This window comes from Vidua macroura, chromosome 19 (genome assembly GCF_024509145.1).
Source record: "Vidua macroura isolate BioBank_ID:100142 chromosome 19, ASM2450914v1, whole genome shotgun sequence".
Classification (NCBI taxonomy): domain Eukaryota; kingdom Metazoa; phylum Chordata; class Aves; order Passeriformes; family Viduidae; genus Vidua; species Vidua macroura.
In genome coordinates this window covers 10196302-10223576 of record NC_071589.1, presented here as the reverse complement: position 1 = coordinate 10223576, position 27275 = coordinate 10196302, and the positions used below count along the sequence as shown (strand labels likewise).

General features: G+C 42.4%; 2 protein-coding genes across 2 annotated transcripts in view; both read left to right on the top strand.

Moving 5' to 3' along the window:
* The window catches only part of PITPNC1 (phosphatidylinositol transfer protein cytoplasmic 1), a 40392-nt gene extending 32657 nt beyond the window's left edge, over positions 1–7735 (top strand). The window contains exons 7-10 of the mRNA XM_053995132.1: positions 535–690; positions 1365–1428; positions 4692–4810; positions 7655–7735. Of these exons, the coding sequence (XP_053851107.1) occupies positions 535–690; positions 1365–1428; positions 4692–4810; positions 7655–7660 (345 nt within the window). The 3' untranslated portion in view covers positions 7661–7735. The remainder of the gene's footprint in view (positions 1–534; positions 691–1364; positions 1429–4691; positions 4811–7654) is intronic.
* A 6323-nt stretch (positions 7736–14058) lies between these two features.
* Positions 14059–25325, top strand: NOL11 (nucleolar protein 11). Its single transcript, XM_053995131.1, has 18 exons — positions 14059–14223; positions 15610–15723; positions 16446–16502; positions 17087–17232; positions 17494–17551; positions 18063–18201; positions 18587–18799; positions 19101–19177; positions 19861–19984; positions 20668–20771; positions 21020–21094; positions 21872–22056; positions 22293–22418; positions 22572–22787; positions 23272–23350; positions 24222–24314; positions 24631–24738; positions 25036–25325. The coding sequence occupies exons 1-18, from the start codon at positions 14086–14088 to the stop codon at positions 25147–25149; spliced, it is 2166 nt and encodes a 721-aa protein (XP_053851106.1). The 5' UTR covers positions 14059–14085; the 3' UTR covers positions 25150–25325.
* The last annotated feature ends 1950 nt before the right edge of the window (positions 25326–27275 follow it).

Here is a 27275-nt window from a genome sequence, read left to right as displayed (position 1 = left end):
TTAGTTGGAATCAGAGATGGATAAACTGCAGGAGTTTCCTACTTAGCTTAGGATGAACAAGGACACTTCAAACTGAAGATGGCATTGTCAAGGTCAGTGTTGAAGTGTCAAAGCTCCAACTGGACATCATTTCAGGATACAGGCACGGGTGGAAGGTACAAGCAGGTCACACCAAGGGGCAGTGGAAAAGCAGGCTCTGAAGAAGCCACTTTTTTTTTTTTTTTTTTTTCCCCAAGGCCATAAATAACCCTTGGAGTGCACTGCACTGTAATGACTTGCAATAACACTTTTTCTTACAGCAGAAAATGTCCTGGATGATATGACTGTCAATGCATCTCCAAGAATATGCTGCCATTGATTCACTGCCAGGCTTGGATTTTAGGATATCCTAAGGCATTTTAAAAGTCAATTTCCTATTACTTTTTCATAATGTTTATTAGCACATTTTGTGTCTTATCAAAACTTTTACTTTAGCAAACTGACAAACATGACTTCCCCTCCTGCATTTCCCTGTATGTTTGCTTTGTTTTGCAGGATCCCAAATACTTCAAGTCCCAGAAAACTGGGAGAGGCCAATTGAAAGAAGGCTGGAGAGAGACCCATCAGCCAATTATGTGTTCCTATAAACTTGTGACTGTGAAATTTGAAGTCTGGGGACTTCAAACCAGAGTAGAGCAATTTGTACACAAGGTCAGTGAAACAGGAGCTGTTTCTTATCCTTCACATAAGCAGAACTCAAGCACTCACAGGAATGTGGCTGCGGAGAAGCCTGGGAGCTCGGCCCAGTCTGCTCAGACCTCTCACAAGGTCTGAAAGAGCTGGAGCAGAGCCCAGGATACTCTGGGTACAAACATGACAAAGCCCAGAGCTGCTCAGCCCTAAGGTTGAGAAAAACTACCAATAACATTTCAGTGTTGTGACCAATACATGAGCTGAAGTATTTCTGAGTACAGGGGTCCCATACACACAGCAGTGAGGTGAAGAATTCCTTAGAAACAGATAGTGGGAAAGTTTTCCAATCAGTCTACTAAAAATTCAATTAATGAATAGCATAACTACGAGGTGATAAAATTCTTCATAGTATTGACCTTCCATATGTTTGAAAAACTGAGAAGGGAAAATAAGAGATCCAGAATGTCTAACTGGCCAAAGATTAGTGGAATCTCTACACATTCCCATGCTAGTCAAAGCCATGATTCAGTGTTTGCAACAGATCCAGTTCCAGTGGGAAGCTGGACTAGGAGCCCTTCAGAGCCAGAATGACTTTTTAGACACTGTCAGGTTTCTCACTTTCAATCCTGTTGAAAGACACAGATGAGAGGTTCTGTTGCTGCTGAAGCCTTTAACCCTTTCCTTGTTTGCAGGTGGTCAGAGACATCCTCCTGATCGGTCACCGGCAGGCGTTTGCCTGGGTGGATGAGTGGTATGGTGAGTGTCCTCCAGAGCCAGCCCCTTTCAGGGGGCTGAGACAAGCCTGGGACAATTAACAGCAGGTTTCCATTTGCTTTCATGGATCATCAGGTCCTAGTGTGAATTGTTCATGGAGGAGGTGGAACCATGTTAAAGATCATCTCCTTCCACCCCCTTGCATGGGCAGGGACACCTTCCACTAGACCAAGCTGCTCCAAGCACCATCCAGCCTGGCCTTGGACACTTCCAGGGATGCTGGATTTAGGCAGCAGGCAGCATCCAGGGATGCCTTTCCATCCCAGCATGTCAGTGGACCTGCACCAGTGCCCTCACCTGCACTGCAGGCAGGAGTTGTCTGTATGGAGAACCTCATGATGGTCTGAATAAAGCTTCTTCTTAGGGCTGCCTTAACTTGCAGCCATTTCCATACTGCAAACTCCTAAGGCCTCTGACCCAACACATTTCCAGCTTTTTAGGAAAGTTTTAAACTAATGATATGGATTGCAACAAAGAAAAGATGGAGCTTTTCTGAAAAAAATATGTACATAATCATAAATCCTACAGGGTCTGATTCAGCAGCAGCTGCATGCAAAAAGTGTTGGGAATCCATGAGCCAGCTGTGGGAATTTGGGCACTGCCAGTAGGACAAAGCAGTCTGAATATCAAAGCAGTGATCACATTGTCTAAAGTGAGCTCACTTTGTACCTTTTACATGCATTTTCTGTAAGACATATCCATCATCACAGCTACTCTTCAAACACATTCTGAGATAGGCCATGGAAATACCATAGGAATTTGGCAATCTATTTAGAATGTTTATTTAGGTACTTAAATTTGGCAATCTATTTAGAATGTTTATTTAGGCCCCCCTCAAGCCTCAGGAAACACCAATTTGGGCATTTCATGGGTGAGGGACACCTCTCTCATCAGAGCTCAGAACCATTGCACATTGCTCAGGAACACTCACTGCTGGAAACACATCTCAGAGGTGTCACAGCCCTCCACTGGAATTTAGCCATGAACTCAGTGGGCTCATTGTTTGGAAATAGAAAAAAAAATTGCTTTTGAAATCACAGTGTTCTTATAAATTTAATACTGCATGAAAATCTTGTGCTGTAATGGTCATAAAAATACTGAAACTGCTAAAAATATCTTTTTCTATTGGGATAGCTGTAAACTAGTAAGAGAATTTTACATCCAGTGAGAGAGTTCTTCGGAGATAATTTTTTTAATTTTAGATTTGTTTCTTTTTTTACCTGAAATAGAGCAATCCATTCTTTTTTCTGTACCAAGTCAGGGAAACTGGTAACTTTAAATAAAACAGCCTGACTTCCTGTAAAAATTGAGCCCATACACTTGCTCCCAGTCTACCCAAAATATCTGTACAGTGAGAGATGGAGAATGTTACTGAGGAGCAAAGTGTCAGCTTCACTTTAGCAGAGTTACTGATAATGATGACGAATAGCCATGAAGTTAAACATACCAAATAGCATTAGCTCAAAACCATTTCATTATAGATTTTCCCCTCCTAAGTCTAAAATCTCCCTGCCAAAAATACTCTTTCCATAAATGAAATATTGTGATACACAATTATCCTGTGGATTTTTCCTTGTCAGAGTGAGCCTTTTTACAAACTAATATAGTGTATTTTTAAGAGCTTAATTATCAGCCTAAGTACAAAACCTAAGAAGTCTGGGCTTAATAATATATATATAATAATCTAGCATCAAAAATATATTTTTTTAAGTGTCTATTAACACCTTTCAAAATGAAAGTTTGAGAAAGAACTGGAGATTATGGTAGTCAGCTAAACTGAATCAAATAATCACTGTAATAAACAATGTGTTTTGTTAATGACTGGTTGCTGTTACTGACCCTGTAAGTATGAATATGTTTTGTCATTTAATTTACTAAACTCTATTTAGCTTTATTATTAAGAAATTCTATTTTCTCAGTGTTACTTACTAATAAAGAGCATGTTCTCTGCTTGGCAAAGTGCATCCCAGCATGTTACTGACACAGCTTCTGAGCTTGTTTCTCATTCCAGACAACAGTAAAAGACTGAAAGAGTATGAGTTAGGGGTATTCCATGTTTCCTTTTCAAATTCCTTGATCAAAATTTTAGACTGCATTTGTTTTTACTGATGAATTATGACATCATGCTGCCACTACAACAGCTGAAGTTGTATCTTGCCTTAAAAGCTGCCTTATAAAATGCAGCAGGAGCCTCATGCATAGAACAAGGAGTGGTGTGATACAAGAATTCCCAAATCCCAGTGGCACATCATAAACTTGAGGAATATGGGAGCCTCAAGAGCAGATCACAGTGCATGACCAAAGGGGCACCCATTTGCAGGCAGACTGTGCTAATAAAATGCTCTTTAAGTGTTTTGAGTCGAAAGTTGATGGCTGTTTTTACGAGGCTCTGAAGTTACCAAAGCATCGTAAAGAACAGACCAAACTCTGACACTGCTCCTGTTCTGACTCCTCACTCCCCAGTGCATTCATGGAAAGCATGGGAATACTCAGAAGAGTCACAGGTCAATTATTGGATTCTTTATGTTTTCGCTGGAGTTGTGGTTGATGACAAATCCTGTTGAAGGTGTTAACCATTGCCTGGTGTTCCACAGCACCTGACAGGCTGTGCTGGGTGACACCCCCAGCCAGGCTGGCCAGTGCTCAGTGATCCTGGTGCTGGGATCAGCCTCATTTGTGGGATATTTCTAATTTTCATCATTCATTCAATTGCTTGAGGCTACACAACCATTAACATACTCACTATTCATTCACTTACCAGTTTAAGTGTTAGTTTCTGGAATCTAAACTGGTGTGGGCTCTAACACTAACAGTTTTCCTGGTACAATGCAAAGTTAACAAAAACTTTTTGCAAGTGCTGGAAAGGTAAGTACATATTTATAATATTTCTGTATCTATCCTTTATTCCAAAGGATCTTCTAAAATCTCTTTAGAAGATCTTGGCCTTTGCCAAGGCCTGCACTTCAGTACTTCCTGCCTACTTTACATTACACAGATTCTCCTAAACAATTTCCACTCCTTCCTGTTCTCTGACTCCCTTTGACTTAACCTCGCACCTTCCTTGGCTGACACAACTACCTTTATGAGGCAATTTTCATAAAGCTAGTTGCTCCTTGCTTTTTAAAAGATCCTTTGTTGGCTTCTGCTGAAAGACTTTGTGTTTCTAGAACCTTCTCCTTAGGAAAAAAAAAATTAAGTTTGCACTGGATCAATGGAAAATGCCAACAATTTTGAACTTTTTACAGATATGACTATGGATGATGTTCGAGAATACGAGAAAAATATGCATGAAAAAACCAACATTAAAGTTTGCAACCAACATTCATCTACTGTGGATGAAATAGAGAGCCATGCCAAAGCAAGAGTATGTCAATTTTTAAAACATATTGCCCATCCTCAGCCAATACATCTGCACAGAGCAGAAAAGAGCAACCAATTGCTGATCAGTCAGTGGAATGTGGGGAGGCTTTGCTTCAATAAGAAAATCTTTCTCCATGAAGTGCAATCCTGCCTTTGGTTTGCACTATAACTCTGCCAGTTATGTAAGGGAGGGTGGGGTTGGGATCATATACAGCTCTCTGGCTTCCAGGAAAGCACAATGCTCAAATTTCAGTTGGATGCATAAAGAGAAAACTAAAGAGGATTTTTACTTTCTATTCTTTGAATAGTTAAAAAATGCAGGAGTTCACAGTGGTCTAGTCAAAAAGCCAAGAACAGGGGGAGTGGAAAACTTCTATGGGACTCACAAAATTCTTTGGTCACCAGGAAAAAAAAATCTAATGAATTATTCACTCTTTTCAAGGTAACTTTAATGTCACCATCATTGATTAGCTACCAACAAGGTGGGAAGTATTTTCAGAAGTATGTAACAGTGGTTTGTGGAAAAGGGCAGGTTTCTGTGTAAGTTCTCTGGTTCAAGGTCTGGAGATTTCATAAAGTACTTAATTACCTAATTTGGGCCCCACAAGTAGAGACCTAAAATTAGAGATTAATACTCTTTGCAAATAGAGAAGATGCAGCGGCCTTTGCTCTTGAAATGTCATTATTCCTTTATTTCTGCTAATGGTGCTGTGGAACTCAGTGCTGGGTTTAGTCATGAAATCAGTGTGGGGCAAGGCTTGAAGGGCCCCAAGCCTTTCCTTGGCTCTTGCTCAGTGTCAGCTGGCCCAGCCTGAGGAGACGTTGTCTGCATAGTCCCTGGGAAGGTAATTCTTGTGCTCCTGACACAGCAGCTTCACTGACATCAAGGTTACTCCTTAGCAGAGAATTAGTTCAGATTTTGGCTCTACACTTCAGGATTTGGTTCTGAATGAAGTCTGCCACCTGTAGTTTCCATGTGGAAAAATTGTCGTTGAGGTCAGAACAAAAGTTGTTATTAATGAAAAAAAAAAGTGAACCTGAGTCTTCCTAGCTCAGTGTAAGGACTGTTTTACTTGAGTGTATATCAGCAGAAGGAAATTAAAGCAAATATAAGCTAAAATGTAAAAGTCAATTGAAGTGTTTAATGTCTGAATTGAAAATGAAGAGTCTTGGATGCTCCACTCAGCAAGACTTCACTTCAAAGCACAGTGCAGTGAGAAACCTTCCTGTCCCCTTCATTTGTCCAAGACAGCTTTTGTTTCACGTCGTACAGAATTCCTCAATCAAAATCGCTGTGATTTCAGCGGGATTTGGGACACTTTGAGTGCAAAAAACGCTCGCCCACTGTTACAGGGTGTGAAACGAAATGTAAACCAGCAAAGCAGGTTCAAACCTCTCTCCAACATGAGTAGGTACAGTTCCCCTGGGACCATCTGTTTATTGCCAGCACTTCTGTCAGATCTGCAACAGGCGCCGTTCTCACTCCTAATGAGTGCCAGTGTGGGCTGGAGAGGTCCCTGGAATGTGCTGCAGGGGGGAGCCAAGGCAGCCGGCACCATGCACGCTTTTGTTTATTTAACGTGATGTTGGAACGCAACAGAAAGCTGCTTCGACGGCCAAGGTTGCACATGTCTGCAGCTGGGTAGGGGGAAAAGCATCAGTGCCCTGGAAGGACAGGATTTTGTCACAAATTTGGTAATCCCCACTGCCGGTCCTGTGCTTCAGACACTCGAATATGTGAGACTTCTTAATTGATTAAAAGACTACTGGGTTTATTTCTACATTTTTGAGCTTTCGTGGCTCAAAGAATCTATAAATGTTTTAATGAAATACTTCAAATTTATGAATTTAACTTGACATTCAGCAAAAATCTTAACATTGCCTTCAGTTGGCTCGGTGGGCGTCTTGCAGGCACTGCAGACATGGAGCAGCAGGTTCCAGAAGAGCCTTGCTGATTTTCTGCTCAACTTCCCAGTTTGTAGCAGATGTCGCTCCCCTGGGGTTTAGCGGAGGTTTTGCACGGCTCGGCTCCGGCAGAGCCCGTCCAGCTGGGATCGCGCTGCCCTCTTGTGGGGCTCGGCAGCACCGGGACAGCTGCGGCGCCTCAGGACACGTCCTGGCCGCCCGACTTCCCATTCCCAAACGGCTTTAATCCCTAATCTCACTTGCCTACGTTTTGCAGGGAATTGAGCTGTGCGTTTGTCACTTGCCCACCGGGGTTTAAGTGCAGTTTCCGGATGGAAAGTTGGAGGCACGGCTTTGAATGGCGTGGCTTTGTCAAGAGAGAGCGAATTCTTTAGGCTTTAGTAGCGGAACAGCAAAAGAGGCTCGGTCCTTGCATGAAGCTGCAGCGCAAGTCAATGGAAGGAGAATTTTTCAGCCCTTGATAATTCCAGCAGATGAACAAACCATGACAACCCTTTGCCCACTTGGGCTTATAATCTAAATGAAAAATTTAAAACCCCTTTCAGTTGTATTTTGTTTGAAGTTCTGAAAAATGCTACCTGCTGACTGTATCCAAATGTACTCTTTAGTTGCCTGTGGAATAGCTGGATTTTCCCAGCAATTCCAGAGGCAGCAATCTTTATTCAGCACAGACCCAGGTAGAGGCACCATTAGTAGGTGATTAATGTACTGAAAACTTTGTTTCCTTTACATTTTGCTCATTGTGCTCCAGTCAGCGCCTTACAATGGGGAGGCATTCATGCGGAGAAACACTTAATGAGATGCATGATAAGCAATCATTCCCTGCTTTAGGATTTGGTTGGAAGTAGTTTAACTGAGTTAATGAAATGATTATTTGAAATTATTCTAACATGCCTTTGTCTTTCATTCCTTCTCGTTGAAGACATGACAATGGATGAAGTCCGAGAGTTTGAACGAGCCACTCAGGAAGCTACCAACAAGAAGATTGGGATTTTCCCACCGGCAATATCTATCTCTAACACTTCCATGCCTTCCTCCACCCGCAGTGCTCCATCTAGCGCTCCGTCAACTCCTCTCTCCACAGATGCTCCTGATTTCCTAACAGTTCCCAAAGATCGGCCTCGGAAAAAGTCTGCTCCAGAAACTCTCACTCTTCCAGATCCATCAAAAAAACACTTTTAAATTAACCCTGCATGTTTCCTCCTGATAAGCCATGTCTGCCACAGCAAGAGTGACATAACTCAATTGCTACAAAGGTCGTGGTGGTTTGTTGGTTGGCTTTTTTGTTTGTTTCAGATAATCTTTCTGGTGTGGAAAGATGACTCCTTTCCTCAGACTTGATCCTTAAAACCTTCTGACAAGTGCATGCAAGAGAAAGAAGTTTATATATTCCTAAAGTACTGTTTCAAGCCATATGGTGCATCTTACTGACACCAATGGAACAGTCTGAGGGGATGCTATAAACGAAAACCAATCTTTTTGTAGCAGTATTCTGCCTGCAAACACTCATCTAGGTCACAGCATTTATAATTAGGAGTAGGTATTAAGTAAATCTGCCAAGGACTTCTGAGGCAAATTAGTGCCAACTAGAATGCAGGGTTAACAGAAAAAAAACTCCCCAATTTTCTTCTTTTATAACCAATTTTAAAATCTTTCCCACTCTCAGGCTTCTCCTGTGTGTTCATAAATCTTTAACCTGTAATTCATTGTACTTGAACACCAACAGATCCACATTTTGTTTAATATGACTCAGGATTTGGGGCCTAAAATACAAAACACAAATCTTTTCAAAGCTAAAATATCACTGTATCAAAGCCCCAGTTGTAATTAATTATACTGACTTTGAGGCCACTGAACTATTTCTACCTTGCACAGAATTTGTAACAGGAACCACCTATTTCTTGTAGATAATGTATTTTACTAGCTCTCTCCTGTCCTTTTGTGAGCTCAGAGTGTAGGTGTTCATCAGTGGTGTTCTGTGACATTGGAAAAAGCAGCTGAATTGTGCCAGTTGAGAAACAAAAGCAATGAATTCTGTCTTTTCCTCGCTGGAAGAAGAGCGGTAGTCAGGCTGGGAGACCTTGAATGCAAAGGGAAGAAAACAGGAGACTCCTTTTTCTTTCCTGCCTCACATCTCTGCTAAACAGAACAATCTGGCAGAGCTGGGTCCAGGCACTACCTCGTTTGGGGAAGGGGGACAAAATCAGTCACTTCAAAAGCAAACCATTCGTGAATGATGTAGAGGAACCAAAAGTGGTCTTCCTGGTCTGTGTGAGAAATCACTCTTCAATCTCAGGAATTCAATTGTTGACAAGGAAGTTTCCCAGAGGGAAGTGTAGCTGGTGGATAAAGGAGAAAAATAAATGGCAGAAGTGGTCTTTTCCTTTCTCTTCAAAGCATGAACTGGGTGAGACCCTTTCCTCGCTGCCCTCTGTGGGGCACTTTGCTCTCACCCAGCAGCTGCTGTTCGATGGCTGCTGCAGTTCCTTCTCTTGGTGACATCAGTGAGCCACTGTTCAATTCCCAGGGAATGACAGCTCCTACCTGAATCATGATCCCAGGGGGTGATACTTTGTGCCACCACTGACAGTTCATGGATGGAGAAAAAAAAAAGAGACTCCTCCAGAGCTGAGCTGTCCCTGAATATTGAACACTCAGTTTGGGGGTGCCCAAGCCTAGGGCACAGTGGCTGAAATGCACTGAGCTCCTCGCTGCCTGCAGCTGCAGCACAAGTTTTGTGGCATGAGCGGCATTTAGGGGGAGGTTTTATGAGCAGAAGTAATTCCACTGCCAACCTGCACTGAAACAAGTGTTCATTTGTCTGATAGTGAAAATCCTGCAGCCAGCAAAATCCAGGAGCTCTCTGCAGGTTTGCCATGGTCTGACTTCCTGCATTCTCCCATGTCCTGTCCATGCTAGCCTTTGCTTTTCTTTCCAGAGCTGGCAATTCTGACTCATTGGTGACCTGATGGGTGATGCTGTTTTGTTTAAAAAGAAGCTGCTGTAATACTGGAAACCAAACTTTTCTACATTGGTTTATGATTTCAGCTTAACAAGGGTGCACGTTATGGAATCATAGGATCATGTGTAATTTTTTATTGTTATTATTGATTTAGTATCAAGATTGGAACATTGGCAGCAAAGGGAAACCTTTAAAAACATAAAACATTGTTTGGTTCTTTTCTCATTGCCTGACTTTGGCCCATACAGAAATAGCTCAGGTCTGCTCCACCTGAAAGTCTGTTTCAATGGTTTTTAATTTGTCCAAGACAAATTTGCTCAGCTCTATTCATTGTCCTGGTGCTCACACGTGACTGTTTCTATTCACATTTTGGAATCTGGGTTTGACACAGATTATTGGACCACAGCAGTTCCATCTTTACTCGTGTTTAACTGATTGATTTCCAATACATTGATCATGATATTAAGTAGGTTTGGGGACAAGTCATTTGTGAAAATCATTGAAGAGGACAGATTCGAATATCTGTCTGGCAGAGATGTAAGAGAGACAGATCCTGCAGTGTCAGAGTGACAGGACACTCCCTGCTGTGCCCAGCTTTAGTGTCCCCACACTGGACCCACCACTGGCAGGGTCAGGAACAGCCACTCTGCTCGTGCTGCTGCCCAATCAAGGCCAATTAAAAGATCTGTAATGTGTCCCTTGATCTGTGCTTTGGATAAGAATACCCCAGGTTTTCACTGATTGTGGAAGTGCCCAGTGCTGAGTTCTGCCTTGCTTTCCCCAGCAGTCATCACCCATCTGGCCAATGATGTGATCTTTAAATGCCTTTTTCTGTTTGGTTTGCTTCTATTTAGGCTAAGATAGCTTTTTCTAGAATATTCCCAGCAGGCATGCAGGAAATGAAATGAAATGAGAAGGAAGGTCTGAGTATTTCAGTGTAACACCTTGAGGAGAAGGGGTTGTTTTCAGAGCTGATTTTTCCCTTTCTGTTGTGTTTTCAGACACGTTTATTAGGATTAAAATAGAGAGTTTTGCAGGTGTTCCTCACTTTGTTTGCAAAAATAAACGCTGTGATTATTTACTGGGTACAGCCTCAGAGGATGGTGAACAGAGCCTGTGTTCCTCCCCTCTGCCACACTGACAAGAATCTCGTGATGCAGCTCTGCTAGGACTTGGCAAGGAATTTTTTATCAAGGAGAATACAGTTCAGAGCAAAAACTGTAATGAGTTTGTTCAGGTTTCTATGAAAACCTCCAGGCTTTGCTTGTACTTTTGTGTATTTTGGATAGAACAATCATTACAAAACAACTGGCAATTCAGTGCAGCTTCAGAAGGGTCAATCTCCTAAAAATCAAAAAGGGAGGGACCCACAAAAGTTGTTCCTGAAACATGAACTTAATGGGATTTCTTATGAATGTAATGGTTAATTTTGTAAAGGACTGGATAAATATTATGGAAAGAAACTATTTGACCTTGTTCTTTGGCTTTTTTGATTATTCTGGAAGGTGATTTTGTGACATCTAGTAGCCAATTTGCATTAATTGCTGCTGTAGAGACTTTGGAACTGAAATATTTGTTCCTTGAATTTCAGTTTGTAACAAGACCGCTATACTTTGCTAAAACTGCTTTGAAGCTTGCTGCACTATAACTTCAAAACAATGTGTTATCCTTTGAAATAAGCCAAATGTATATGCTTTTTATGATTAGTGAGTGCAGTAAGAGAGAATTCAAAATCTTGTCAATATAGGAGATTTTCTGTTGCCATTGTTTGGACTGTTTTCTATGTGTAAGTTAAAATTGCTAAATAAGTCTAACAACGTTTTGCTTTAAATGAACAGCATGGTCATTGAATTATGATCTCCTGTAGTTTTGTGGTGTCACTAAAGCAGGTTTTATTGGTTTATTACATTTCTGTGATAATTCCACGTGATTCTGTTATGTCCAGTAATTAATTTCTTTTATTTAGAGCACTGATGGCAACATCAGGCAATGCATCACCACCGTTAAAGAAGGACCAAGTCTTGATTTGCTCTGCACGTTCAATAGTGCAAGGCTCAGCAGGAGAATTTGACTGTCATTTTTCTCATATCACTTAGTTTCTGGATTTTTCCAAGTTATTTATTATTTTTAATATTGTATTTTCGTTGCATTTTGTTGTAAATAAACTACCAACAACTATTCTTTACAACAGTGGCTGTTTTCTCTTACTGGGTCTCCTGTAGGCAGAAACCTCCTCATTAACATGTAACATTGGCATTTCTATCCCAGCTCTGCAAGTCACTTCCTCAAAATTAAACAGAACAAAGAATTAACTTTGTGAGGAAAATTTAAAGCACTTACAGCCTCTCCTGGGTTCCGCTGTGCCCCTGCTCTGTAAAGGTTTTACCGGGGCAGGTGCCCCACCAGTCTGGCATTAGCCCATTCACTTGTAAATGACCATTTGGTTGACAAGGAAGTTTTTCAGTGGGGAATCTAATCCTTTATGTAGGGTTTGGCAGCTCAGTGTTGTACCAAGTAACTGGAAAATACTGGAAGAGAGACCACTCGAATCCTCTCAGACTTGTCTCCAAGCCAGTTAATTTTAGTCAGCAGAAGTTTCCCTTGCACAACGGTTCTTTATAAGGTTTTACACAGAGACTTTCTCCATAGAAACGAAGCTTTCCCTGCTCCAGAGGAACGACAGCGTTCATTCAGGAGGGAAAAGCTTCCGGGCAGCGTGGGACAGGGCAGGGGGAACAAAGAGGGGACTGGAAATGTTTTCAATTGGAAATCGCACGGCGCAAAGGGGGCAGAGCCCGCGCAGCCCCGGGGGCATCTCGGCAGCCGCTGGGTCACCGTGCCCGGCCCTGCCACCGGAGCCAGGTGTGGCTGAGCATGTGGGGCAGGGCACAGGCCCAAAGTGACCCCAGTGACCCGCACTGACCTTGTACACCTTGGGCTCCTATTCTTGGGTAGGGCTGCGCTGAAATCTGCACACACTCAAAATCCTACACAGGAAAATACAAAGCGGTGAAAACCCGAATGGGACCCTCCGGCTGCGCGGTCGGCGGGGCCGGGCTGTGCCGCAGAGGGGACAATCCCGGCCCCGTACCGCTGCCCAGGGGACAATTCCCCTGCCCCGTGCCGCTGCCCAGGGGACAATCCCGGCCCCGTACCGCTGCCCAGGGGACAATCCCGGCCCCGTACCGCTGCCCAGGGGACAATCCCCCTGCCCCGTACCGCTGCCCAGGGGACAATCCCTGCCCCGTGCCGCTGCCCTGGGGACAATCCCTGCCCCGTGCCGCTGCCCTGGGGACAATCCCTGCCCTGTGCCGCTGCCCAGGGGACAATTCCCCTGCCCCGTACCGCTGCCCAGGGGACAATCCCTGCCCCGTGCCGCTGCCCTGGGGACAATCCCGGCCCCGTACCGCTGCCTGGGGGACAATCCCCCTGCCCCGTACCGCTGCCCAGGGGACAATCCCTGCCCCGTGCCGCTGCCCTGGGGACAATTCCCCTGCCCCGTACCGCTGCCCAGGGGACAATCCCTGCCCCGTGCCGCTGCCCGGGGGACAATCCCCCTGCCCCGTACCGCTGCCCAGGGGACAATCCCTGCCCCGTGCCGCTGCCCTGGGGACAATCCCCACCCTGTGCCGCTGCTCAGGGGACAATCCCCACCCTGTGCCGCTGCCCAGGGGACAATCCCCACCCTGTGCCGCTGCCCAGGGGACAATCCCCCTGCCCCGTACCGCTGCCCAGGGGACAATCCCCCCCTCACCCCACCCGTGCCTCACAGGGCAGTCGCACAGGCGGGGCCGCAGCCCGGGACGGCCCGAACCCGGCGGGGCCCGCGCGCACCTCCAGCCCCAGCGAAGCCCTCACCGCCCGTCCCCGGGCACAGCAGCGCGCACGTGACCGTCTCATTAACATACACGTGACCTTCATTACCAGAGACGGGAACCCCTCATTGCCGTGCACGTGCGCCATTCATTAGCGTAAATCTGACCCCTCATTAGCATACAGCCGGCGCTGCCGGGCGGGCCGTGGGAATGCCGCGGGAGCGACGGGCTCGGAGCGCGGAACGCCCCGGGACAGGGCAGCCGAGTGAGGGCAGTGCCCGCGGACCCCTGAGCGTCCCGCTGTGGGGCGCTGTCCCGAGGACAAGTGCTACCGCTCTCCTCAGCTCTCACAACGCTTAGAGCACCTACACCTCCGGAGCCCTCAGCCGCACCCGCCGCGGAGCCGCCCCGCGCGCTCGGGGAAGGCGAGGCCGGGCCGGGCAGGGCCGCGCGACTGCAGCGCGCGCTCCCTGTCGCGACAGCGCCGGGCCTGTCCCGACCCCGGCCGGCCCCGCCCCGGGTCACGCGGGGGTGCGCGCGCCGCGCCAACTCTCGCGAGAGCCGGGCCTGGCCAAGATGGCGGCGCTGTGCGAGAGCTTCACGCTGCGCGGGCCCGGCCCCGGCGGCGGCGGCCCCGGGCTGTGCCTGGAGCCGGGCCCGGGCCCTGACCTCGTGCTGCTCACCGAGCGCGGCCGGGCCGCCACGCTCTTCAAGGTACCGCGCGCGACTGCTCGGGAGGCGGCAGCGCCGCTCAGGGCAGCCCCGGCATGGGGGGTGTCCCGGGCAGGGCCGGGGCCGCGCTGCTTCCCGTATTCCCTCTCCGCCCGCCTGTCCGGGCCAGGCCCCGCTGCCCCCTGCCGCCATCCCCGGCGGGACGCGGGGCGGGGAGCGGCTCCGTCCCGGGAGCGGCGCCAGCCCGGCCCGGCCGTGCTCTGCTCCCCGCTCCCTCTGCTCGGGAGCACGGGCCGGCTCGGGCACTTGTTCGTGTATTTCTCCTTTTGCTGATATTCTCTGTCCGTCCCCCGTCCCAAAAACCACTTACCCGAAGCCACAGGTGCGTGTCCCTGCAGTGCCAGGTTCTGAGCTGTCAGCTCAGTGTCAGCTGCCGTCCTGCTGGCAGCAGGAAGACTTTAGTTTGTAGCACCTGAAAATGGAAATATGTTCTGGTCTCTGTTATTCCATAGATCATAATAAGGAACTTTAAGGCAAGTATTTGAGTTTCTGTGTTTAGTTGACAGTCACATCCACGCGGTTGGGGACTGTAGTGGCAGGACAAACAGGAATGTGTTTAAACTGACAGAGAGTAGGTTTAGGTTAGATATTGGGAAGAAATTGTTCCCTGCGAGGGAGGTGAGGCATAGGGTGCCCAGAGAAGCTGTGGCTGTCCCTGGATCCTTGGAAGTGTCCCAGGCCAGGCTGGACAGGGCTTGGAGCACCCTGGGACAGTGCAAGGTGTCCCTGCCCATGGCAGGGAGTGGGACTTGGTGATCTAAAGTCCCTTCCAACCCAAAGCATTCCGTGATCTAAGTGGGTTGATGATACAGACCCCTTTGGGTTGTTTATTCCCCCTGCCAAGACCATATGTGACAACACAACTTTGTAAATATGCCCAGTGTACTCTGGAGGGAGGAGAGGGGCTTGAGTGCCCTCGGCTGTGAATCACAGAGAACAGGAGTTCAGACTGCAAAATCCACTGCTCTTGACCTCAATAACTCACCTTGAAATCAGAAGAGAAAAAGCACAAGTGTGATTGTATTAGTCAGTAAAAACAAATTACACTAGTGATAATATTTGCCCTTTCATGTATCTGTGCTTCATGGCATAAGCCCTTCAGACTGTTACAGGACAAAGTTATTTCTTACATGAAAAGAAATCTCATTAATGTAGAGTTCTTTCCTGTTATTCTGAAATTGTTGGTGTTAGAGGTGGAAACAGGAATGCTCAAGAGGAATTTCTGAGTATAGCAGTTTCCATATTTTAATATTCTAATTCAGGTCAGATGTGGCTGCCTCTCATTTCCTTTCTGTCACGAGAGAAGTCCCCAAAGTGGCCTTTCACATGTTACATTTGAATTGCAGTGTCTTTGTTCTGACTCTGTAGATTTCGGATCAGAAGCCCCTGGGCTGTTGGTCAGTTAAGCATGGGCAGATTCTCACCTGTCCTGTCGTGTGCAACTTTGAAACCCACGAGTACATCGCAGTTCATGACGACAAGGTGAGAGCCTTCATCCTTCTGTAGAGGGAGAAAGGAGCTGGTGGGTCCTCCTGAGGGAATGTAGGTAGGAAAAAATCAGCAGTGTGACATTTCTGGTTGAAAGTGTGGGGAGCCCTTGGCGCATTGGTGACATGAGCAGCTTCTGTGCTGAGCACCATGGTCTGGTGGCCCTTGGAGACAGGAGATGCTCAGTGCCTGGTGCATGCACTCCCTAAGGATGGGTTACTTCTCCTGTTTTAGCCTGGGTGACATTTACAGTTGCATAATCATGGTACTGGAATGGTTACAATAATTCACACACCCATCCTTGTTTTTCTGCTCTTGTTTAATAGTTAAAAGTGTCTCTTGTGTTTATGTAGCATTTGCTTAGATCATGCTGAGCCTTTGGCTTTTCATTGCTGTTGATGAAATATCATTCCTGGCCTGGCATTGCTTGTGAAAATCAGGCCATCTGTATCTCACCTGTCTCCACCACTCTGATCTACTTTAATTCAGAGTTCTGCAGAGTCCTTTTCTTCATTCTTTCCTGTCCTTTCTTTCCAACTCAGGATTTGTGAGCTTAGTTTCTATTTCTGTTGCTTCTGCTCCCCCCTGGGACAGTTCCCATTCAGGTTACTATGAATGCTCCCTGTGTGTTTTCCTCCTGTTGCAGTTGCTGGTATTTTGAATGCTGAGAAGTTTGTGTGTTACTGTTTTACCTAAAAATTATGCTTCTCTTAAAGGTTTTAAGAATATGGAAGAATGAAGATATTAACTTGGACAAAGCCTTTAAAGCAACAGTAAGTCTTCATGTGTTCTCTTCTATGTGTTTTGGATCCCGGTGGAGGGGAAAACTGCTCCAATTTTCATAGTATTGGCCATATTACATTTTAGCTTAACTTGTGCTTCATGATGTTGTGGAGTATTGCAAAGAATCCACTTGCACTGACTTTATCATCAGAATATTACTCTTAAAGTGATTTTTATGCCAAGGCCAGCGTTTCTGAGGACTTCCTAAAGATGATGAATTGTGTTCAATTACAGATCTTCATGTTCTGCTGGTTGCTGTGTTAACTATCACTTTGTGTGTTGCTGTAGAGCAGTTGTGTGACCTCCTGACCCTATCATGTATTTTCTGATCTGATTCAGGAATGTGATGCTCATCAGGACATTTTCCTGGCTTTTTTTTTTTTTTTTGGGTAGCGATTTGCATTATTTGTGGCATTTCAGCAAATCAGCAACATTCAGATCTACATTACTAAGAATCTTAAAGGTTCATAATTTTTCTGTTAAAAGTTTATTGGCAAAAGTGAGAATAATGAATAAAGCACTCAGTTTTCAGGGTAGTGCAGCAGAGAACAGAGATTTGCCTTTGTTCTTGCAGCTCTCAGCAGATGTGTACAGGATCCACTCCCTTCCCCAGGGGGGGCCGGTGGTGCTGTTCAGGGGAGGGGCGGCTCGGACGCTGGATGTGCTCTTGGAAGCTCCTCAGCAGGAGATTGAAAACCTCATCTCAGCTGAGGTCATCAGGTAAGGGGTGCCACTTTGTGATGATTCTTGCTTGGGGGAGTTGACTGTGATGCTGAAAGTTGTTTCCTCTTTTGAGGAGATGGGGGGAAATCGAAGACCAAGATCATGGGGTTGAGTGTTTTCTTCCAAGACTTTGTTTTTAAAATCTTAGAGTTATTTATAAAGATTTCCTAAACATTAGAAGGTGCCTAGTGTATAGTGATATGACTTTATACATAAACCTAGAATTTGGAAGATGTTCATCCAGCTTTCTGGTTTTAGGTGGAGTGGAGCGTTTATGGAAGGCCAACAACCTGTCTTAATTTTCACTACTGAGAAAGTGAGTTAAATACTTCTTATTTTAAAAACTCTCATAGCAGGAGACCTGAGTGCTTTTTCCAAAATCCATCACTGGTTTTATTTGATTTTAAGAGCTTTTAGTGGAATCATTATCCTGATTTAATCAACACAGCAGTTAAATGAAAGTTGTGTTGCATTCAGGGCTGAGAAGCTGGGCTCTCAGAACTGCAGAGAACAATTAATAAGATGAAGTACAGTAGACACTGTGTGACTCTTCATCCCTCATTGTGAAGATCTATTGAATAGGATGTATGTTTTTAAAAAAGGAATTATACATGGATCTGTCTTTATGCAAATGCTTCTTCCTGTAAATCCATTTGTTGCATCAAATAAGCATTTTCTTTACTTTTTAGTCTGCAGACTACTCCAAATTATTCTGTATGTCCTAATTTTGCACAACATCCAAAGTTAAGCAGTACTGATATCTGAATTTCTGTTATATCTTCTTTGTGTAAATTAAGGAAAAATTTTCTTTTCTTTTTTTATTTTAGGATAGGGATTTTTTTGTCTATGTACAGAAACCTAAGCTGGGTAGTCTACACAAATACAAGCTTGGACAACAGGAATCAGCCAAGCCACTGTGTTTCACAGCACATATGACAAACCAAACTGTCACACTTCTGTGTTTGTGTAAGTTATATTTGTTAATGGGTTGTGATAATGAAGCAAAAAATTAACATAAAATGTTCATATTTATGAAATGCTGTTTAATATTTTTAGTTTTTTAAACTTCCTAAAACAGCTACAAGTAGTAATGAAGTATTCCTGGTACTTTAATGGTTGCAAAGCCAACTGTTCCTTCCTGCAGATCTCACTGCACCTTTACTGCTGTACTTTTAATTTTGCTGCTTTGGATTATAATAAGTCCTTTAAATATCCTGCATTAATTCTTCTTTCAGCATTCACTGGATATTGGGTTTTTTTTGGATGTTCTGTTGCCATATGATACCAAACAGTTTTTTTTCCACAAAAAAAAAAAATTGTAAAAGAGTGATTATTATTTCTCTTCTGACAGATTCCAATGCCTCTGTGTACCAGGTTCTGATACCTCTACAGCAAGATACTGAAGAAGAAGAGGAAGAAGAAAAAGAAGAAATTTTGTCCAAGTCACTACTACTAAACCTTTCAGTATCTGGAACTGTTCTGAAAGGAACATCTTTAGTTGTCCTGGACAAAGACTACGTTGCAGTGTTGGGCAGTCTGGCTGCACCTGGGAACAAGCCCAAAGGTAACTTGAGAAATCATTTTAAGGTATTATAAGGCCTAAAATTTCCTTGGGCAAAGCACTGGGTGGGAAAACTGTGCTGTCCCTCTTGTCTCAGCTTCTGGTTCAAAGTTCTTCACTGGAAAACCAGCTTTTCTTTAAATTGAGATTTAACCTGAGTGATGAAATTCCTAATGCTAAATATTGGCTGAGCTGTTTTCAAACAGTTATTTCTGTTTGCTCTAGCATTTGTAACTGAAAGTAGCAAAGGTAAATGTAGTGCTTTAATGGCTTTTTGGTCTCATCTATCTGTTACTTCCCTCAGAGTATCTGACCATATGGAATACAAAATTTCAGACGTTGCAAACCTCAAAGGAGTTGCCCCTGGGGACCAGTGGCCAGGTAAGGCTCAGCCATGGGTTTGGGTTCCCTGAGCGTTGTGCATTTGACAGCAGGGAAGGGACTGTTGGGCTGCAGAGCTCTGCTGCTGCTAGAGGAGCAGTAATTGCAACTTGTGCAGCAAAATTAATGCTGACCAGTTGATGAGCACTTTGTCAGAATATTCTCTGGGAGAATGGTGGCCTGTAGGAATTTCTGTAATCATGATTATTTGGTGTGAATAAAATCACTGAACACAAAACCCAGCAGTGTCTGTTCTGTTCTGTTCAGGCAATTTGCAGTTGAAGAATTAAATGATTCTATGAACACCTGAGCAGCACTTCAAGCTATTCAAGAGTCAAATAGGTGAAATGATACCTAAGGAATAAATGCACCAGTGAACCAGAACAGCTGACTGCTTTTGTCTGAAAATCCCACAAGAGGAAACTTAAAATGTGAAATTTTCAGACAACTTAATGCCTTGAAGCAGCCTATATTTTAGGATATCCTATATTTTAGGATATCCCTGGAAAAATACTCAACATTTGTAATTTCTGCTGCTAACAAATGTTAAACCTACTGCAAATAATTAAAAATAATCTGATCACTGACTTCCAGTGACTTAGCTTACACTAAGGAGTTACACATCATTGCAGGAACTCACTTTTCTGCTTATCTCATTTAAGATACATTTTAATATTTTGCAGTTGTGGTGTTACGAGGAAAAATTTTTTCTAATTCATGGGAAAGTGCTGACTGTAATTATGTACAAGTGTGAAACATCATCCTTGGCAGCTGCTGTGGGAAAGCTAAAGGACAGTCAAACCCTTGGTAAGATTTTTTTGTTTGTTTTTTATAATTACAGTGAAAAGATCTTGTAAAAGGAAGATGTCTGAAATTGTATAAAAATTATTTTAATGCAGTCCTATAAAATTAATTATTTTAGTCTAAACAGCTTGAAGCAACTTCACACTGTACTGTGTTCCTGGCTGCTAAATTTACTGGTGCTGGGAACACCAAAGCACAGAAATATCTGAATTTATTGTGGCTTCACTTAACCTGGGTTGTCATTCAGATACTGGAATTACTGAGAACACTGGAATGCTGGTAATGAATACTGAGAACAAAGTGAAGTGCTGTTTTTCTAAAAAGTATTTTCAAAGAGTTTGTGGTTGGATAGGGCAATGTCAAACCTTAGTTTGTGAACTTCAGTTTAAAATTGTTCTGTCATAGTGGTTTTAAACACTGCATTGGTAAAACATTGCAAGTAATGCTCAGGATAAATTGTGTAATAACTTACTTCTCTTGCTCCCAGAGGCAAAATGGAGAAACAGTATAAAAAAGGTCATAAAATTACCCACTGCTGAAATAAAACTGGCAACTTTCTTGGCATAAAATCACTTGCATTATAGTTTAGAAAGTATCTATTAGCATAAGAAGTTGATGCAATATTCATACTTCAATAAATGTGCTGTAAGTGTTATCTTCACGTAGTTTCATTTGTGTGTTCCCAGATGTGTCCTCATTTGTGAACTGGAATACCCTGGGAGATGAAGAGCCAGTGGTTTCCTTTCAGTCCCAGGAGTCTGTAGCTCTGAAAGCAGAGTCCAGAATGAATGTAAGTTAGCATTAGGGTCGTTTGAGGTTGTTGATTATCTTGTCTCCCCATGCTGCTACTCTTAGGTGTTGCAGCAGAAAGAAGTTACACTTTATCTGTTACTGATTGTTTCTAACACTGTTTCTGCAATTAGAGTTAGTAATTATAGTCTGGACAGCAAGTTGATGCATGAAGTGTCCTTTTATCTTGCTTGAAATCCTTAAATATTTTGGAGCTGAATAATAACTCTGTGTTTTTCTTTACCACAGTTAAGAACAAGAAGTAGCACTGTTGGTGAACAGTCAGGGACCTTATCAGTTGGTCGGCTCTTACTAAAACTCAAAGTAAGTAACCCAAATATCCTCAAGTAGTGTTTAGACACTCTCAGAATGTTCTAGGTGTCCCTTAAGCTGTTACCTCTTTCCATGTCCTCTTGCACAGATCAGGTTGACCAAGCTACCTTTAACAGGTGAGAGGAAGGATATTCTTATTACCATTATTGTGCAAGAACAGCATTTGGGCATGATGAAATTAAGTTTTGTCATAGAAGCGTGTTTTGAGAACTGTACAATACATGGCTTATAACAGCTGAGTTCTGGAAACTTGCACAGTTCCTTTTTAATGACAGTCTCTTAAAATAAATAAGGGAGGATATTTCATCTGAACTTTGCTTGTTTAGGTTCTTATTTATGGCCTTAATTTTATTGAAGGCATTTTGGCCATAGGAAGTCAGAGGAATTGTCAGGAATTCCACTGTAAATACAGCAATAAGCTCTTTAGTTCCTTTCTAGAACTTGCTGCAAGTGCTGTGATAGGTCAAACAGGAAGGGAAACTTATCTACAGTTCACCTGTGGCTGGACACCTTGGTATTGTCACTGATGTAACAGGATGAATGAGCAGCTCCTGCTTCCCTTAGTTCAGAGTGAGGAATTTCCTCATGTAGCTCTTTCATGCTCTAGAGAATCTATCCTATCAAAACACAGAGTGGTGAGGGATTTCTGTAAATTTTTGTAACTTGAATTCCAAAATAGGTCTGCTTCACCTTGGTCTAATTAATGCCAGGGTAGTTCTCAAACATGTGCCTTGTACTTCTGAGTTGCACAGTATTTGTCTTTTCCAGAATGCTTCTACGTTTGTGCTGGAAACTGAACTGAGACAACTAATGGCAAAAGCACCGACCCCAGATCTGCAAGCCACGATTGGCTGTGTGGTCACTGCTGTTCTAGACAGATGTAAAACAAATCCAAAGTACTACCCTCAACATTTCCTGCAGGAGATCGTTGAAACCCGGGACTTGTCCTACAGGTAGTGACTCTGCATTTTTTAAAGTGTAAGGAGTAGTCTTTAAAAAAAGTAGAAATAAGGTTCTTTATAAGCTGCTCTTGAATTATCAGAATTTAGTACCAAAGGTGCTTATTTTCTGCTGAAGTTGGTGTTTTACATAAAAATGCAGCTGAGGAGGAAGATTAGTACTACTACCTTAGTCGCCAGTGTAGTTCTCAGTGTGGACTGTGCAACCTATTAATTTCATATTCTTATAGTTTATGTCCAGATTTAATGGCTGTTGCTTTGGAGAAAAAAGACATGCATCTCTTACAAATCTGCCTAGAACGGTTTCCAGATATTCCTGAAGAAATTACTTATGCTTGCCTGAAAGCATTTTTAAGGTAACTCAAAATCAGTCTTTTTTTCTTCACCAAATTTTAGTCTGTTTTTGTTTTCATAATAAGCTTCAAAGAGTTCATTATATGTGTTGATGACATTGCTGATTTTAAAGCTAATAATTAAAAGTGTTAAGTTTCTGAAATTTTCTTCTACAGCATGAGTGAAGACCACCTTGAAAGTATAGATATAAATCTAGATTCTGCGATCTGTTACGTTGATGTTGAATTCAACGATATGGAAGTTAAGACTGAAATTCTGGAGAATGGTTTCAGTGCAGAGATGGACCAGGACATGTGTGATACCAAAATCCCCAAGGAAAGCTGGAGCGATGGTGAATCCTGCCCTGTTGGGCTTCGGAAGGCAGCATTGCTGTATCCTCTGCGTGGTGAAGGGAAGCCAGAGCATTGCATGTGCTGTGGATGTTTATATTTGGTATTGCCAAAAGGCACATCCTCTGTTACTGCTAAAAGTTTCTGAGTTCTCATAAGAGCTGTTCCTACTCAGTAGAAAAACTGTTTAAAATAGAAATAGAAACATTTAGCTTTTAGAATGTATCTACACAAATTTAGTTTTATTACACTTTTGCAATAATTTTTCTCTACTTAAGAGAAAAGGTATCAGTGCTTTGGATGTGCCTGTTAAAACACTTCAGGCAGTTACACCCTTGCAGTGGACAGAACTATTGAAGTTAAATCTGTCGTAATGGTTCAGTTGCTGTAGATATTTCATGATAGAAATAAGATTCAAATAGAACTTCACTCAAAAACCTGGAGAAATATTTTCTTTAGAATTCACTCTGGTTTGTTGAAACTGGTATTTTTCCTGCAATGTTACTCCCTTAATAGCACTGCACAGAAATGCTGTTCTCCATTCAGCTTACACTGAAACATTTCTTTTGCCTCACCTGAAAAACCTTCCAGCTCAACAAGCTATTGTAAGTATTTTAACACTAAAAAGTGTAAAAACAGTTATTATTTTGTGGTGAAGGAAAGGGAAGAGATTTTTTGTATTGTATATGAGAAATTCACTGTTCTTTCAGGAGTCTGAATAACAAACTAATGCACAAAAATGATGCCTAATAAGATTTTATATTAAGATTTAATTTAATTTATATTAATATTTAATATAATTTAATAATATTTAATATTAAGGAATATCACATTTTTCCATATACTTACATAATTTTCTTGATATTTCTAGTCCTTGCTTATTTTAGAAGATGTAAGTAAGAAACTCTCTTTATGACCCAGCATACCTGGAAAAAGTTCATATTCTGTTAGCAAGTAATAATACCTTCCCTTTATTTAGATGTTGTTTAAGAAAGGAAAAATACACAGTAATTAGTCAGTCCTATCAGAGACAGAAGTTTAGAAATTATGAGACACAAACTCTCTATAATCCCAAATGTAATACAAACCTAGATCACCTCAGTTTAGGAAAAAACCCACTAAACTCCCCTGTTTCTCAAAATCTGAAATACAACTTCAAGAACTTTGTGTACCTGAGCATATGTGTAATTTTCCAGTGATTTTAGAAAAACCCTGCACATCAAAACAAAGCTGATCTCAGCTCTGACACATCTCCTGGAACAGTGATTACCCCTGAATGTAATTTACACTGAATACTGTTGAGAATTTTCAAACATCAGCTTTGGGTGGTGTAAGAGAACCATAAAACTTGTTTTTAATGTGTAGTATACAGGCATCTATGTTGCATTCAAAAACAAAAAAATAAATTTAAAAAAATCCTTATGAATATGGTAATGTGCTTGTCCTTTACGAATGTTCTGACTTTTCTACTTTCAGCTATTTCTCAGGTATTTATATTACCTGTATGTGAAATGCAGTGAAAAAGTTAACACCACTCTTCCTGGAGTACGCTCTCCCACAATAAATCAGGTGAGCAGCTCATTCTAAGAACTCATTCTAAGTGCTTCCTTCTCTTTCTGGGGTGTGTAACTGTGAGTAGTTGGGAATATCTAAAATTAACTGACGTCTGCATTCATTCTACAAAGAACTGTCCATCAATATAACCTGTATGAAGTCAGATGTAACACTTTAACAATCAAAACGCAAATATACCTTAAAATGTGCCTGAAAATATGATCCCATGCATTTTGCATTAGAAGTTACTGTCTCAAAGTTCAGCTTTTAAAGTCAAACGTGTTATTTCCAGAGTGGGAAGTGTAAATGTACTTTTCTTGTTTGTCTTCAGATCATGGATTGGATGTGCCTGTTGCTTGATGCCCAATTCACTGTCATGGCAATGCTTCCAGAAGCAAAGGACTTGGTTTCAAACCTGCATAAGTTTGTGAGGGCCCAAGTAAGTCGCATCTTCTGGGATAATTATTTGATTTTCAGTTGGATTCAGAATATGGATGTTGAGAACAGGAGAAGACAGACAACAGCAAATTATATAGTGAATGAAATAATGTCTGTCCTCCTCTGTATTCTCCTTCCTGGGCAGTTGCCTCTGTCTCATTTGGATTTCAAAAGCTGCTTTATTTTTGGTTTAAATATCTTAAGCTGTGCAGAACCACAGATAGTTCCACAGTGTGATGATGTATGAAAAGAATTAAAGTGTATTTTATTACAAATGTTTCTGTTTTCTTCTTTTCAGGTACGGTTCTACTCAGAACTCAACAAGATGGAAGGAAGTTTGCGGGAATTGCAAAGACTGAACCTCCTGAGAGAATCTCAGACCTATTCTATTGAAGTGCTGGAAATCATTTGAATTTGAAGTTCATTAACACATTTATTATGTATTGATTCCTTTTATGACAAGGATGTATTAGCACTCCATATTGGGGCTGTCAAAAGTTGTTTTCTACATAGGAGGAGCTTACTTTGTAGCTACATGGGAGTTGTAAGTTTGAACCTTGTGTATTAAAATCTGTCTTTTTGACTGGATGAGAAGCTGGATGTTTGCTTATATTTTCATGTAGAATTTTGATCATGAGAACTTCCTAGAATACCACACAATTCTTGGCTAAACATGAGATGGTTGTGGCAGAAGTACTGGGGGAATAACTTGCTGCCTTGGGCTGTATAACTTGGAAAGAGCTGCACACACAGTTAAAAGGCTCAAGTCACTTTGGAAGGTGACATGTTTAGTTGTATTTATACACTGTCAGTATCAAATGTATGTAGAAGTCTGAAAAAAAACCCTGCAGTAGCAGCTGAAGAGAGGGACTTCTTGGCACTGGTAGTAGTTGATTTCAAAGTTTTGGACAAGAAAACTTACCTTGAATTTAAAGAATATTCTTACCTACATCAGTTTGTTTTCTGTAAGTACTTTTTCAACTACTGAACACCTCAACTTAGTTAGTGTCACCTATGCTGCTTGGATTCTAGCATTTCAAAGTATGTCTTAGATTGATTTTAACTTTCTTTGAAATACAAAGTGATGAACTAAAGTTTTATGTAGACAACATTTGTTGAAGATTTTACAGGTGTCTGTTGAATTATTCTTCTGATGAGGCATTCACTTAAAGCTGACTTGTAGCAAGATACTTGTGGGAATGTTCATCTGGAATAGGGAAAAATGGGACAGAAGCATAATGCTGAATTTCCTGGAGTCAAGTATAAGGTGGATTGTTGAGGACAAGATAATCAGTACCTTTCCAGAACAGCAAATATGTTATTTTTACTAATTATGTGATGGAATATTAGTAGAATTCAGCGTATCAGTGTGACATTCACATTCTCTGGACAGAGAGATATAATTCTGTCTCTCAGGATTTCTTGGAGAAGCACAGAGGGAAGAAGAGAAAACAATCTTTATCTCTGCTCCTTTGTTTTCCCCATGTGGAATGTGGTGTGGAGATTGTTTACCTGCAGTGATTGCTGGGTTGGATTCTGGTGAAGGTTGTTTGGGTTCAGTGACCAATGGGATCCAGCTGTGGCTCAGGCTCTCAGCAGAGTCACAAGTTTGTTAGTTAGGTAAGTAAGAAGTAAGTATGTAGAATAGTACAGTATCTCTTTAAATAGTGTATTAATGTAATATAGTTTTAATAAAGCTATCTTTCAGCCTTCTGATCTGGAGCCAGACATCATCATTTCTTCCCTGAGCTGGTGTTTGCTGCATTTTACTATATATCAGTATATTGATATACTTCGGTTTTCATCATCTAAATAAAATGACAATTGGAACTATCTTGAATTACCTCAGCAAAAGTCATGTAAGCCCTTCCTTCCTACACCTGACTTCCAGTCTACTGCTGAGCTCTAGTGTAACGTTACTCAGCAACACCGTGGTGTCTTAGAAACGTGTACATGGAACTGATTTGAGAGCTGAACACCTGAATACAATTCCTAATACATTATGAAATACTTTGGAGTGAAGGACTGGACAAAAGCATCTCAATAATTTAAGCAAGAACATATGCTCACTTGTTCTGAATGCCATCCAGCTGTAGGTTAAGTTCTTTCCCTTTTCCTTGGAGAAAGGAACCCACCCAGACAACAGCTTGGAACAAGTGGGCTATTCATCTTCTCCAAAGTGCCTTGTGAAAGGAAGCTTTTTCTGCATCTGTCCTAAGGATGGAAGCAGGGTAGAGCTTCCACCCAAAAATTCCTCTTCCTGCTGTATTCAATTCACTTATAAATATGCTCATTTAACTACCAGCAGACTCCAAATAGGAGCTCCAAGTTCCAAATCAGTGTGCTCTACTCTGAGGGGAATGGGCAGGTTTTGGGGTTGGGGTTGATTTCTCTACTGAGCTGTGTGTTGGAAAGGACTAGTTTATATCCTGTCCCTGAAGGTAACATACCTCTCTATGCACTGATTTCTTCACCTATAAAATGAAAATTAGTAAGTCCTATTCAATAAGCACTTCCACATCACCAACTGATAAGGGG